The sequence below is a fragment of the Brachyistius frenatus genome, unplaced genomic scaffold (assembly GCF_029030835.1).
Source record: "Brachyistius frenatus isolate BFR_SWC_R1_liver_20210118 unplaced genomic scaffold, ASM2903083v1 Contig_52, whole genome shotgun sequence".
Lineage (NCBI taxonomy): Eukaryota > Metazoa > Chordata > Actinopteri > Embiotocidae > Brachyistius > Brachyistius frenatus.
Genome location: NW_027210651.1, coordinates 379,907 through 394,405, shown reverse-complemented (window position 1 = coordinate 394,405; position 14,499 = coordinate 379,907). Strand labels below are relative to the sequence as shown.

The window sequence follows — 14,499 nt, the reverse complement described above, 5'->3', positions numbered from 1 at the left end:
AAAACAACAACAACAAAATTGGTACTTGAAATGAGCCATTATGTAAATACACTTTAGAGCAGAGGATAGGTGTCAACATTCATCCTATTCAAATGCATTATTAGCAATATTTTAGTATAAAAAAAAAAACCAACATGTTGAGGAAGCTTTCTGAGAGTCCTCTCATTAACCCCCCAAAGAGACATGCATTCAACTGTAGAGCAGACTCTTACCAGCTGCCTGTTAGCTCGCAAGATCTGAAGACATGCACAGCGTGAAGGAAGAGGGAAAAAGGCGTAATCAACAAAATATGGAAGGAAAAGACAACAGAGAGAGAGAGAGAGATAAAGATAAAGAGAGAGAGAGAGAAAGATGGAAAGATATGCAGCAGGACAGTACAGAGGAGGGAGGAGAGGAGATTTGTTAGATTGTTAAACAAAATAAGAATGAGAAAGAGGCCGATAAGAAACGAGCGATTGCAGAAATACCAGCAGAGTAACCAGTCCCAACAACAGCTCATCATAAAATACACACAAACACATCCGTTATCTACTATTTATATCTGAAGAAACATTTGACTGAACACCTCTGAGCAAGATTGTTTCTGGGGACATAAAGTAAAAGACCTGTAGCGCATCATACAGACAACACACCTGTCCATTGCCCATCAGCGTGGTGTCCTCTCCCATCAGTATGTAGGATCCAAAGAAGAAGATGAAGGCGTGACAGAAGCCCAACAGAGTCCAGTACAAGAACGTACGGAAAGACAGCAGAGAGTTCTTGCTGATATCCCTGGAAAATAAACAGTGGTGGGTTTTTTTGTGTGTTATTTCTAAAGAGCATAATACTGTATCAAAACACACATTTCACTCTTGTGATGAATAAGTTAAGAATTTGTAATTATGTGATTCAGAAAAAAAAGTGAATGATTTGTAGAACAAGCAGCCTGCCGATGGCAACGGCGAAATTAAAAGGTCGTAGATGGTGATACACCAGAAAACAAAATAAAGTCACTTCTCTTTTTAAAACACGAGCTTCCTGCAAACAGCTAACGATAATACAATGTGCACCCAAGAGCTTCCACACAGCCTCACCTGTACAAGCCAGGTTTGCTCTGCAGGACGTGTGGATGGACCAGCTGTTCAAACAGACTGTACACCAGGATGGGCAGCGAGGTGAAGCAGATGTTGTACAGTGTCAGATAAACACTGTCGTACAGGGTCTAGGTTGGACAGAGACAGCGTTTCACTTAACACCAACCTATTAGCCAAAACTGATCTCCCCCAAACTCTTCCAACAAAGCTTGTACATAACAGAGACTGAACGGAGTCAGATATACAGGGAAGAAACAGTGACGGCAAAATACTATCAACTTTTGATTATTACAGCAACTTCAAAAAAAAAAAAAAAAAAGAAATCTCAATGAAATTCTTGCTGGTTGAAAATCCAGAAACTTATGAATGATATTGAATTAAAACTGCAAATCAAACAGCATTTAAAAAACTGAGTCATTACAAGATACATTTTGGAAAGAAAACCTATTTCAGAATGCACTCAAAATGAAATAATCCCCTAAAATGGGCTAAAGGACTGCGCAACACCAAAACCAGCAACAGAACAACAATGACATATGAAAAAGCGAGAGAAATGGAGCGATAAAGAGACTTACTTGTTGTGAAAACAAACAGAAGAACTGGTATAAAAACTGGGGCGTGATAAAACACACATTCTAGAAAAGACAGAGTGAAGGAGAGAAACATTAAAACAGTTGCACTGAAAAGGAGACGAGGCTGAACAAACTCATTAACAGCTGATGTAAAAGCCCATTTCTATACTTCAGAATAGTTATCTTAAATCTTTTTAAAGTACGAGCGTAGGGAAATCTTACCTTGTAGAAAAAGTACTGTACAAGCGTAGCTATTCGAATGTAGTAGAAGTGACCGTGGACCAGCAGGAGTTTCGCCAGGAACTTAAACCTGGCAATTGCATAGTCACTGTTTCTCACGGCCTGACGACCCTCCTTCCCCATGATGCCTGCAGGGACACGCAGACACATCGGAGGTGAAGCGGCAGAGTGCGACTGCGGTGGAGTTAGTGTGTGTGTGTGTGTGTGTGTGTGTGTGTGTGTGTGTGTGCGCGCGCCGCGTGTTTACCTATGCCCACATGGGCTTCCTGTATCATGCTGACGTCGTTGGCTCCGTCCCCAATAGCCAAGGTGATGGGTTTTTCTGGAGATGTCTTTAAAAGACGCACCACCTGGACAGAACAGGGCGACGTTGACATGCGGGGTAAGTTTGACGTTCTCCGCACCGTGAGTCGTAGTGAATGCGGTCCCCGAGCGGTGGGTCGGTACCTTGGCTTTCTGCAGAGGGGCCATGCGGCAGCACAGGACGGCGGAGACGTTTTTACACACTTCCATGAAGAGCTTCTCGTGTTCCCTCAACGCTAAAGACAGACTGGCCCCGTCTACGACCAGCCCGTGCTGGATGACGTGGTCCTCCTTAATCCTGGGGAAAAGAAAACACTATGAATGGAAAGAAATACTACAAATACCTAATGCCAACTTAGGCTTTTTACTGTTAGGGTTCACGAGCACATCCTCTCGTTACAGGTTTCTCATCTTATTATTTGCTCCAAAAACACTTCACTTTATTCACGAGTGTGCATTTCAAAGATTCATCGCTCAGAAGGCAGGTTCGAGGTGAACGGAGTGATTGAACCATAAATGTGGAATGTAAATATTTAAAACATCTTGGAAACAAGACACTCACATAAAAACATCATCAAAGGAATGACTCTTGTTTGCTTTCATTAAAGTAACTGCAAGCATGTAAAAATCATGTTCAGTTCCTTTCTTTGAGGTCCACTCAAACTTCCCTTTTTTACCAGCAGAGTCACACCCACTCACCTTCTGGCGAGTCTGCGGAGCTGCTCGGCGCACTCGTTGTCAGAGCGCTGCTGCAGCAGCTCCAAGATGTTCATGGTTCTGTGGAAGTGGCCGCAGGACAGGCTGACGCTGACCGCCGTCTCGTGTTTGTCCCCCGTCAACACCCACACTTTGATTCCCGCCAGCCGCAAAGCCTCGATGGTCTCCTGGACTTTGTCTTGAAGCCTGAGGAGCAGAATATATCGAATTTACTTATGTAACACGTACTATATATGCAGAACACGCAGTGATTCCTATGTAATTGCAATAGGTTTACCCTTGAATGTAACACAAACAATATTTGATTCGAGACTGGATGTGGGTAAAGTGAAGCAGTACATTACAGTTAGACTAATAGGTAACAAAATTCTTTAAAACACAAAACGTAAGCCTCTTGTTATCCCGGGCTGATGAAAGGAAGAGGTTAAAAACTGCCTCTGAAATTGGGAAGCGCACTTTTTTTTTTTTAATGTGCCATATCTCCGACCGCAGTTAATATCCTAATATGGGATTAATAGCGGTTTGATGCGATCTAATATCACCATGCCCATCAGCGGTACATTCTTCATATTGGACTGAGAACAGAGGGATGTGTTATTCTCATCTTCCATAATAGAGCAGATTCCTTTGATCGTGACCGTGAGCGCCCGGGGGAGGAACTCGCTTCAGATACGGAAACAGAGCAGTGGAGAGAAAAGAAAAAGAGAGCGAGCGGCGAGATAAACAAAGTGGGAGAAGCGAAGGGCTTATGGGAGGAACAGATGGTGAGCGGATGCAATCCCATATCAGCGTTGGTTTCTAGAGATGCTCGGCGAACTGACGTCTCCGGCTCCCTGCTGACTTCATACATTGTTTGTTTGTCAGAGATTCCCCCTCCAACCGTGTTTATCTGTCAGTTATTGGCCATGTGTTTCCTACTGCTTTATAATGATCCGTTTTGGTTTTTTCTTTGGTGTTCGACAAATTTTTTTTTTTATTCGCATAGCAAACATGACACTTATTTAACACCATATTTATTTGTTTTTCTGTCCATTCTTTCCTTTTTTCTTTAGTTCCTAGTAACTCATCTTAAAATAAATACATAAATAAATGCGCAAGATTTTCTGAAGTGCATCCTGAAACATCAGTGCTTTATTCTAAATGCTTACATGACTAGTAACAATGCTAACTTACCTTCTAACAGACTGTTTAACAAGTATAATGTTCTACTTATCCACTTTAGTGTAGCATGCTAATTTTCGCTAATTATTAGTGAACAAAGAGGGAAACTGAGGCTAATGGGAATATCATTGATTTTTCAGGTTTGGTCATAATAAGACAAACAATTTTTAGTTGATAACAGCAATGCCAAAAAGACCAGTCATGACCTAGGTCGTTAAGATTTATCCTCTGGGGACCTTGACTATCTGCACCAGATTTTATGGGAATTCATCTGATTATTGTCAAGAAAACGTTAATCAAAAAAGTAAAATAAAATAAAATAAACCTGTTGGTGGTGCTTGCAGTTAAAAAAAAAAAATCATCAAAGTCAGAGGGCTTATCCTCTGAGGACAATGAATTAATACCTGCACAAAACTTCATGAGTATTAGCTGTAAAGATCGAAGTCTAACCGGATATGCACATTAATCAGATTTAGACTGACAGTTTGAAAACAGCTGTAGACGCATACATTAGCGATGAGTTATGGATGTGACGGGAACTCTTTTTAGGAGGGTCAGCACCAATATATTCCATTGCATATTTAAAGTCTCCATACTTGTCCTCCACCCCGGTTGCTCCAAGGAGCTGCAGGTCTCTCTCGATGTAGCTGAAGGCCTCCTGCAGTCTCTCCTCCCTCTGCTGCAGCGCGGTGCGGGCAGCGTTCAGGCGCCTGTCCACATCGATGTACTCCTCCGGACTGAAGTGGCGACATGCTACCACCAGGGTCCGCAAACCTTTCTGTAATGGAACGAGGTGGATGGGTGATGTGTGCAGATTAAACAGAGGAGGGAGGGAAGGAGGAGGGGGGGGGGGGGGTTGGAAGGACAAATTTGAAGAAAAAGAGAAAGTGGTGAAGGACAAAATGAGAGAAAAAAGTTTGTGCAGAGGTGCATGGTAAATGTGAGAAAGTGCAGGAGATGTAGAAAGGAGAGGAAGAGGGGAGAGGAAAGAAAGCAGAGAGGGAAAGAACAGAAAAACAAATTATCAAAGCTTGGCTTTATATCACGGAACCAGCCTGAGGGCCAGATGACCACAAATCAACCCGGTCCACAGCGACAACTCCTGGGCACTGACTTCTGATGACATGATGTGGGGGCCGGATACGTGTGTGTGTGTGTGTGTGGGAGGGGGGCTGTTGTGGTGAAGAATTTACAGTCTAAAGGGGGCCGAGAGCGACAGAGCCAAAAGTAATCACAGTAACACTGCAAAAAGCTGAGCCCACACGCCCACACAAACAGAGACACAGAGACACACACACAACTCTGAACAAACGTATCAAATATTTAAAGGTTTCATTTGAAGTTCAAGAAGGATTTTTCTGCAGTTGAATTCTCATTTGTAGCAATATGTCAAGTTTATTCAATGTCTCTCAAAGAATTTTGCAATATCTGCTCATTTGCCATCCTTTATCTGCGGGAAAAGATGAATATTGATAATCATATTAACTCTAGACCGTGTCGGGTAGTTTGTGACGTACCGCTGAATAATCTATGTACAGCTGATTAAAGTCACTGAAACATATCGGCAATACATCGTTGACTCCTGTCAAAGGTGCGAAATTCAAAACATGTTTATAAAGGGGAAAAAAAAAACATGAAAAAAATGTCTTACCAAGGCAAACTCGTCAATGTGCAGTCTTGTTTTTTCAATCTCACCACTAGTCGTGAAAGGCAAGATGGCCGACTCGGCCCCCTTGGTGAACAGCACTTGGCCTCCTTGGAAGTCAAAACAACAAGACAATGGCATGAAAGGTAAATATATTCAAAAACAAATATTTACATTTTAATTATTTGTTTAAACTTATTATTACAATTCTCTCAAACCATTTTCAGGTATTTTTTGATTGAATTTATTAAATTGATTGAGTTTATTTCACTTTTACGCTTCGCATTTCATTGTTTTCAGTCTCTCGTCTCGTCTTTTCTCCTGTTCTTTCATTGTAAGTTGCTTTAGTCAATATTTTGTTGAAGCAGGTAGCGTTACCTGAGGGAGTCTGCAGTATGACACTCATCCTCCTGCGGTCGGCATCAAACTCCAATAAGTGGAGAAGTTTATACCTGAGGGACCAACGAAGAACACTTGTGTTAGCTTCACTTTGAAATTACCAGACAGATTCAGTGTTTTTGGACAGGAAGGTTTTACGTCACTTTCCAGCTGCTGTCTGGATTGCATGTTTTCATTGCTACATTAGATTTAGATTTGACTTTATTAATCCCACAGTGGGGAAATTTGGTCATCACAGCAGCAAAGAAAACCCAAAAAGTGCACACAATATGAAAACATTTACAAATACTTAACATATAAGAAATAAGATAGATACAAAATAATTATTTTAGAATAAATTCACAGACTATATACACAAAAAAATAAAACAATAAATAAATAACGGTCCAGCATTAGATTAGTTCAACATGACAGCACAGATCACCTGGGATAAAGTGTTTTATTGAGATGAATAAAAATGATGTAACAACTAATCCACTTTAACATTTAAACCAATGTTACCTATAAAACATATCAAGTCTCACTTCACAGTTGGGTGTCAAAAAGTTAGCTTTTTCTTTACATGTGATTTCAGTGTAAAATAGTTTTGAGTGTTTGTGATTTAAGTGATGCATGGGCGTGACATACTTTTCTGACTTGCCAAACGTTTTGATTTCCATGGTGTCTCCGTTGCTGCCAGTAAAGGCCACTCCGATCCTGAGGGGGGGAAAAAAACCCAGAAAAGCACTCAGCTAGAATCATTAGGAGGCTGAACATGTTGAACTGTAAACACTGGATGACAAACTAATATGGAGTTGAGCCGGTTTTACTTTTGGCACTGGCCCTTAGGATCATTCATTCGTTCCTCCATTTATTGATCCTCATCAGAGTCATGGAGTTCTGCTGCCTACAGATTATGACGCTTTTCTTTTTTCTTTTTTGGCAAAAAGACCGGACATCATAATAAAGTGCCGAGATGTGTAATCCCACCATGTCATGTGTAATCTGACCAACAGCATCACATTTCAATAGGAAATGTAGTCACCTTAACTAACTAACTAACTTTTTTCAATCAATGCACGGTGTGGAGAATTTAGGCTGAAGTTGTTTTGATAATGATATTGTACGTGAATATTAGACAATCAGTTATCATTTTGTGGCATCTGACCTTTAAGAAGCAAAGAGGGTTTAGCGACGTGTATCTAATAATATATGAGATAAACAGAAGAGCTCTTGCCAGTGAGAACTGATGATACTTTTTTTTTTTTTTGGTTTAAATCAACACAGGTACTCACTGGGTCAATGGGTGCAGCCAGTCACCATTCTGCTATGTGTATTTAATGGGTTTAAAAACTACTTTAAACATTGACTTCATGCACCATAAATCTTGAAAGCTTTCCAAAACAAGAGAGACTGGTGCTACCCAGTAAACTATCTTAAACATCGATTCTACAATGTTTCCTCGTCGGAGTCTTTTTTTTAATTTTTTTTTTTTTAGTTATGGTATATCAATCTGCTACAGTAAAATCTGTTAACTGTTTTTTGCCCTGTTAAGCTTTTTTCCACACAGGTCTGCTTGTTTTTTTTTTTTGAACCACTCCCTAGACACTGAAATACTGCCCGTGCTGTATTTCTGTGACACTACAAGGCACAAGTGGCCGGCAGTCCAACCTCCACAAGTGTCTTAATGTCCCTGAGCAGCTGACAGATTCAGTGAAGGTTTCACACCAAGTAGAATTTAAGTCCAAAATGTTTGCTGCGGTCAAGAAATGAGGCAGAAACATTAAGACTGTTTTTGGGGATTTTAAGTAAAGCCCCAAAATAAGGACTGCATCTTTAATCTGATTAATGGCTTCCACAAGTTTTGTTCTAGCGCTACTGGGCACCAACAAAAACCGTTAGACTGGAATTTACACATTTCCTGTGTTGTAACAACCACACAGCTGTGAAATGCATTGGAAGCAGCAGCCTTTGTAGTTCAGCACCACAGTTTATCAACTACTGTATCTCTAGGTTGCATTCAGATTTCAACTTATGCACGTTTGGAATTTTACAGAGGAAAAGTCCCTTTATGAAGCTGCAATGTTATTTTACCTCTTTGCTGCCTCTACTAAAGCTTTCTCGTCTGGTGAGGACGCATAGTATTCCATGTGACTGGAAGAGAAACCATTGGCGTGGGAGAACGGGTCTCCTCCCCCGACCAGGCAGTCGGGCTGGTCGTAGCTGATATGAACCGTGTGACACAGCGACACCGCTTTGAGAAATAACAGCTCCTCACCGATCTGGACGAAAGAGACAACAGGGAAGGATGGGAGGAGACGGTGAGTCACTTCTTGATGGCAGCACTGTGAACTGTGTATGTGTACGGTGTGCGTATATGTCAAGAGAGATAAAAGGTGAATTACCAGGTGAGGCGTAGAACCATCTGGCGAGTCGTCCGTCATTCCCTCCGGTACCAGTTTGCCATTAACTTCCCGGTATTTGGTTCCATTAATTGAACACTCACGAAACTGCATTTCATTTTCTGTTAGCGTACCCGTCTTATCGGTAAACACATACTCCACCTGGGGAACAGAAAACACACACAGACGCAGTCGAGTGTCAATAAACATTAAGTTTTGTGCTTGTACTTTTTTTTTCATCCAGTTATTTTCACTTATCGTTTGTACCTGTCCCAACTCTTCGTTGAGGTCGGAGGTGTTGACCTGAGCTTTCTGGTCACTTTCCTCATGGTAAAGATCCAAATCCCATCCGATGAAAAAGGAGCCCAGGAACTTCTGCATCTCCACGGTAACGTAGAGCGAGATGGGGATGATGAAGTTATAGAGGACCAGAAATGCCAAGAAGTCTGAGATGAACTTTAAGATCTGAAGGAGAATGGAGAGAAATTGTATGAAAATGGGCGACAAAATGGGTGAAAGTATCATTAAGAGGAAACACAAGATTAAGAATGCTTGTCAATGAATTTGCCTTTTATACTGTACATCTTAGCCACACACAGAATGATTGGGCTTCAGCACTGATGGTCCAAAATCAAAGCCGGCAGGGTAATTCATTCCCATTAAGGAGTTAATTATTTTATGTGACATGAAAGGAGAGTGCGAAAGCAGCACGGACTGCAAGACGGCAGCTTTTCAACAGCCATGTTCATGACGTGTTAGACCTGGAACGAGCTCGGATTTACATCCTAAACAAAATAAGGAAAGTATAACGAACAGATAATAAAACAAGCTTGTGTTTAAATTCTACAAGCAGGTATGACACACAATAAAAAAAAATACTTTAATAGTTTTGTTATTTGGACTTTGATATTGAAAGTTTAGGCTTTAAGATTTACAAAAAGTTCTAGACTTTTTTTAAGAAGCAGTAGATTCCCTAGAGAGGGGAGTGATTTGGGGATATGGAGTCATTGCTAAAGGATGTAACTGGGTCAGCAGGTTTCTGGAGCACCTGTTAAACCAAATCTAAAAACACGACCATTCATATCTTGCTGATATTTCCTCTCTCTGTCTGCAGGACAGCTGTTGCACAACACCGATTTTTTTTTTGGGCCTCTCTCCATCTCAATACATGGAGGCTATTGCTCCCTTTGACTGATTAGTGTTGGCAGGTAGGCTGATAGGCTGGCAGACTGGCCCAGTGACAGGCACTTTGCTTCTTAAGTCTGGTCAGAAAATCTAGACACTCAAACCGCCTTCCTAGCACCCTTTTAGGCCTTCCTGTCTGTCTGTGTGTGTGCGTGTGTGCGTGAGAGCACACATATGGCGATTCATCTTGATATATTTACCACTATTATTCAATGCAGTAGAGAGAACAAGCCCATTAATGTTTGCAGATGTAGCAAAAGGGGGAAAAAAAAGTAGGTTGCACACGTAAAATGAGAGATAAAAGGGGAATGTGAACTAAAATATGGACTCGTCTTATCTCTGGAGCTGATAGCTTGCACTTCTTGCAAAAAAACAAATCAATAAGAATGCATTCCTCTGATACTGAAAGCAAAGTGGACTAACAGGACTGCTGTTTCTTTCTTGTTCCGTCTTTTGGTTGTAGAAAGGCTCGTCCCATTCGTCCTCAGCCTGCCAGGCGTACTTCAGGATGGTGCTGAGGATGGCCTCGAACAGCAAGATGCCCAGGTAGATGATGAGGAAGGTGTTCATCGACCTGACAGATGGAAACATTTCAGTGTTGAAGGTTTAATTCTGCACTTTCTATAAGAGAAATATTTTGGTTCCTCAAAGACAACAGCAGATACTCACTTCTCTACTGCAGAGCGTTTCTGGGACTTGCACTTATAGTTGAGAGCCATTTTGGACTCCATCCCCGTGTAAACTGCCACACCTGCAACAGAATAGTTACGGTATTACTGCACGATGGTCGCTTGTCCGTTATACTGCTGAACAACTCATGGTTGAAGTCATGAGAACAGGTAGCAGCAGATAGTCGTCTGGTTCATCATCGAAAACATTTGCGACGTTATAAACAGCACACAGTACTGAAGCATCGAGTCACCGCTATAAAACCAACAGGAACGGTAGACGTGATCATCTTCAGGATAAAAAGTAGGGCTGTCCCTTAAAAGCTGATGAGTCAACTCATCTGTTGGAAACCTGTTAGACAACTGAAATGTTTTAATTCGAGCAGGTTTCTTTCTTTAAAGGTTTAGGATTATTTTACACACAGACATGAAACCAATGGAAAGTTTAACCGTCCAAGTGATGGAATGGGTCCCCGTATTGACCTCCCAACGCACCCCAACAAACCAAAGAAAATACAAAGAAAAAAAAAAAAAGGAGCGAATAGTTGAAGCCTAATACTGAACAGCCAAATACAATTGGACTGACAAAACTGGAGTCAGCTTCAGCTCTAATAATGAGCGGCCCGTCTCACCCATAACAGCCACTGAGCTTGTTCATGTCACAGCTGTGGTGGTCATGTGTCACCGATCTGTCCTGCTTCCAGAGACAACTTCATCAGCCGCTGTATATTAGTCTTTTTCGCCGTCAATTTGACAGGAAACGTCTTACTACAGGAAATAATTTAACTCCCGAGCAGCTTTTCAGTGGAGGTCAGGGTTCGCTGAACTATTTCCACTCTCCTTATTTTTGACTCACCGAAAATCTCTTTGGTATTTTTCAACCTGGCTCCTCGCAGCAGCAAATTCTCTGGACCCAGCGGTCTGACATGAAAGTAAAAAAACAACATGAATACAGACAGAGATGAATGTGTTTATACGTTTTACAACAAACGTATTTTCTATGTGTAATAAATAATGTTCATTTTGTTACACATGTTGTTCTCTTTTCATGACATAGCAGCAAACTGCTAATGAAATAACAAACGTGATGCTCTGATAATAGTTGCACAAACACGGGTTTCATTATTTCCCTCAACTACCATCCATTTTTATTTGTGTGATGAATTAATCTTGCTACCGGTCCCTACATTAATCCCAGTCTTGCTGGGTTGTCACGATACCAGCTTCTTTAGCTATGATAAATGATTATTATTAGCCACTACAACTGGATAAATGTGATCTTACCTGACTATCTCCTCCCCCTGCTGAGTCACCGTCATGCGACCAACGAATCTGGAAAACACCACAGACGTTTTAGTTGAGTGGACTGATGGAGACGGTAGCTCCGGTCAAATGCACACAGGGTACAAATAAATCATGTAAACACAGGAAATGTGAGGAAGAATTTTTACATGTTTTTCCAATAACCCACTGACTGTCTATCCTCTGGCATATTTTATACATCTTTTACATTATTCATCAGATTAATTTCCCTGCAGGTTTTTCCTCACAGAATAGAATCTGTAGCAGACAGCATTATTCTAGCAATTCACCACATAAATATACACGTTTAGACTTGTTAAACTTGAGTTTTAGTTGGACTCTGGGTTAAATTATATTGAAAACAAGGATGCATTATGATGAGTAGCAATACTTTTTTCCCTGTCTGTAGTGTTTGTGATGCATACGCTCACATGTGAAATGTAAACAATCAGGTTCCTCCATTATTGTTCTAACAAGGTTAATCTTGAATTCTTAACTTGATTAAGGAAACCAGGTTAACAGAACGTTAAATAAATAATATTACTGCAGAAAGCTAACGATAGCTGGGTTAGTTAAGTGTGCGTAAACACGGAGAGTGTGAGGAAAGAGATGGACACCCTGAGAGGGGGAAGGGAGATCACTGCCACAGAAGCAAACTGCCGGATCTAAAAATACACTGATCGATTGTAAAGCAGTGAGCTAAGAAGGAGAGAGGTTGACGACGAGGTAATGAAGCCATCTCACCCCATCAACCATTTAATAACACATTTCAGGCAGGGCATTTTCTACCATGTATTAATTACAGTGGGTTCAGAAAAGGGGTCTGGAGATGACCCGAAGCAAATGAGTAAAAGCTACAATATTATTGAGAGAGAGTGTGTGTGATGCAATATATATATATACAAAAAAAAAAATTAAAAAAAATCACAAAATATAGTAGAGAAACACAAATGTTTTCCAACATGAGGGCCCCACACTGGACCTCATACAGAATTTCACACTCTTATCTTAAAGATGCATGTGCACACGCAGGTGCAGATTACCTGTACAGGTCAGCGTCTGGTTGTTGACACTCCACCACAGCCTGTAAAGCCTCCAGTTGGGACACTGACTGACACACTGATGTCTCTGCCACGGAGTAATGGGTCTACACACACACACACACACACACACACACACACACACACACACACACACACACACACACACACACACACAGAGAGAGAGAGAGAGAGAGAGAGAGAGAGAGAAAAACACAGTTAAACTCTGGTGGAAAGGACGCATTGATCAAAATGTGACAAAAGATTTTTTCAGTTGATAAGGAATAAATTCAAAACAAAGACAAATAGACAAGTTCAACAAAAAGCTCTCTATTTATAAAATACTGGCTCTGTAAGTTGGTGTTGCTCAAGCTGAGGATGAGGTCATACAAAAAGGAGTGATTTTATTTACATCATAATTCAATCCAAAAATATATATGTATGTGCCATCGAACTTCAAAACCGCTGACATTGGACAAAGCTGATGAGAAGATACAGACCGTTGTTTGTTCTGTATGACTAATTTCAAACTTACTTTATGTGGGGAAAAATAAAAGTGGGGGGAGGGGAACACACAAAACTGGCTTTTATTATATGACAGAGATCTGTCGACTAATCTCTATTTTGTAACAAATGAAAACCTCATTATGAATACATGAGAACTATTTCTGTTAATCTGCTTATAAATGAGCCTCAGTGAGGATGTCGTTACGCACAGAGTTTTAAAATTTGTACCATCAGCATTATGCTCCAGTAGTACCGGCACATCCTCAACCCTCTTCTTCTCATGCATCACTACATGTTGCACTGCCTCAGCCCACACAGCTGTGCCACTTCTGATGTGTTTTTGACCACAAATTTCCTGTGTGAGTCTCCAATTAATTTGAATGCAAGCATGTTCACACACAAAGACAAAGACAAAGACACACACACACACACACACACACACACACACACACACACACACACACACACACACACACACACACACACACACACACACACACACACACACACACACACAGGCACACACACCTTAAGGTTGGTCTCTCCATCGAGGCTGGCTGTGGTGATGTGACAGGTTCCATCTGGTCGATCTGACGACAGCAACACAAGGTCGACTGGGAACGTCTCATCTTTAGCTACACGAACGATGTCCCCCACCTGGTCAAATACACAGAAAAAAGAAAAAAAACACACACACACACACACACGTTAATAATGTGACATTTTTAGTCGAATAGTCATTGCAAATGAACCTTACTCATTCTTACATTTGCCATTTATTTGGGTTAAAACATAAAGGATTGATTTACAAACACAATTCTGTCATACAGCAACTCTGTAAATCTTTGTGCCTTTGTAATAAATAAACTCGTTCACTCCTGTCGGCGCAAAGTCTCCTGGCTGCGAGTGAATGAACAATATTGAGTGTGCTTGACAAGCTTGAGTGGTTCCTTTACTTTATTACTGAAGGGCCCACTGTGATTTAAACAGGGCTGCACTGACTCCAGACATGCTAGTTACAGTTTGTCTGAGGAGCCTGACCTCACAGGATTTGTGCGCAATTAATTTTCTGAGTTACAGGCAAACCATGGCAGCAAAAACATCGCCTCAGTGAGAAGAGAGGTAACAGCAAGACCTGTTCACGCAAATGGGTCAGCTGTAAAACATGTAAAACAACTCAAACATGTCTTGATTCTGTATTTCAATGATTCTTCGACCAGGGGGCTACAACTAATACATTAAAAGATCAAATAATGTGTGTATAATTTGTTCCTTTTGTCTAAAAAAAGTTGTGTCAATAGTGAAA

General features: G+C 41.0%; 1 protein-coding gene across 4 annotated transcripts in view; it reads right to left on the bottom strand.

The window, feature by feature from the left end:
- The window catches only part of atp11b (ATPase phospholipid transporting 11B), a 47,835-nt gene that overhangs the window by 18,506 nt on the left and 14,830 nt on the right, over nucleotides 1-14,499 (bottom strand). For 2 of the 4 annotated variants that reach the window (XR_011311155.1, XM_069704702.1), the window contains exons 6-24: nucleotides 13,722-13,850; nucleotides 12,690-12,793; nucleotides 11,629-11,676; nucleotides 11,201-11,265; nucleotides 10,346-10,427; nucleotides 10,100-10,250; nucleotides 8,759-8,956; nucleotides 8,184-8,653; nucleotides 6,738-6,806; nucleotides 6,090-6,163; nucleotides 5,718-5,821; nucleotides 4,663-4,844; nucleotides 2,888-3,091; nucleotides 2,333-2,486; nucleotides 2,133-2,235; nucleotides 1,868-2,013; nucleotides 1,649-1,708; nucleotides 1,074-1,201; nucleotides 633-771 (exon numbers count right to left, since the gene is read on the bottom strand). Coding sequence is in view for 3 of the 4 variants with exons in the window: in XM_069704702.1 (XP_069560803.1) it covers nucleotides 633-771; nucleotides 1,074-1,201; nucleotides 1,649-1,708; nucleotides 1,868-2,013; nucleotides 2,133-2,235; nucleotides 2,333-2,486; nucleotides 2,888-3,091; nucleotides 4,663-4,844; nucleotides 5,718-5,821; nucleotides 6,090-6,163; nucleotides 6,738-6,806; nucleotides 8,184-8,653; nucleotides 8,759-8,956; nucleotides 10,100-10,250; nucleotides 10,346-10,427; nucleotides 11,201-11,265; nucleotides 11,629-11,676; nucleotides 12,690-12,793; nucleotides 13,722-13,850 (2,610 nt within the window). In the remaining variant the exon portion in view is untranslated. Of the gene's footprint in view, nucleotides 1-212; nucleotides 237-632; nucleotides 772-1,073; nucleotides 1,202-1,648; nucleotides 1,709-1,867; nucleotides 2,014-2,132; nucleotides 2,236-2,332; nucleotides 2,487-2,887; nucleotides 3,092-4,662; nucleotides 4,845-5,717; nucleotides 5,822-6,089; nucleotides 6,164-6,737; nucleotides 6,807-8,183; nucleotides 8,654-8,758; nucleotides 8,957-10,099; nucleotides 10,251-10,345; nucleotides 10,428-11,200; nucleotides 11,266-11,628; nucleotides 11,677-12,689; nucleotides 12,794-13,721; nucleotides 13,851-14,499 lie in introns of all 4 variants that reach the window. The other 2 variants (XM_069704703.1, XM_069704704.1) reach the window with 2 other exon arrangements.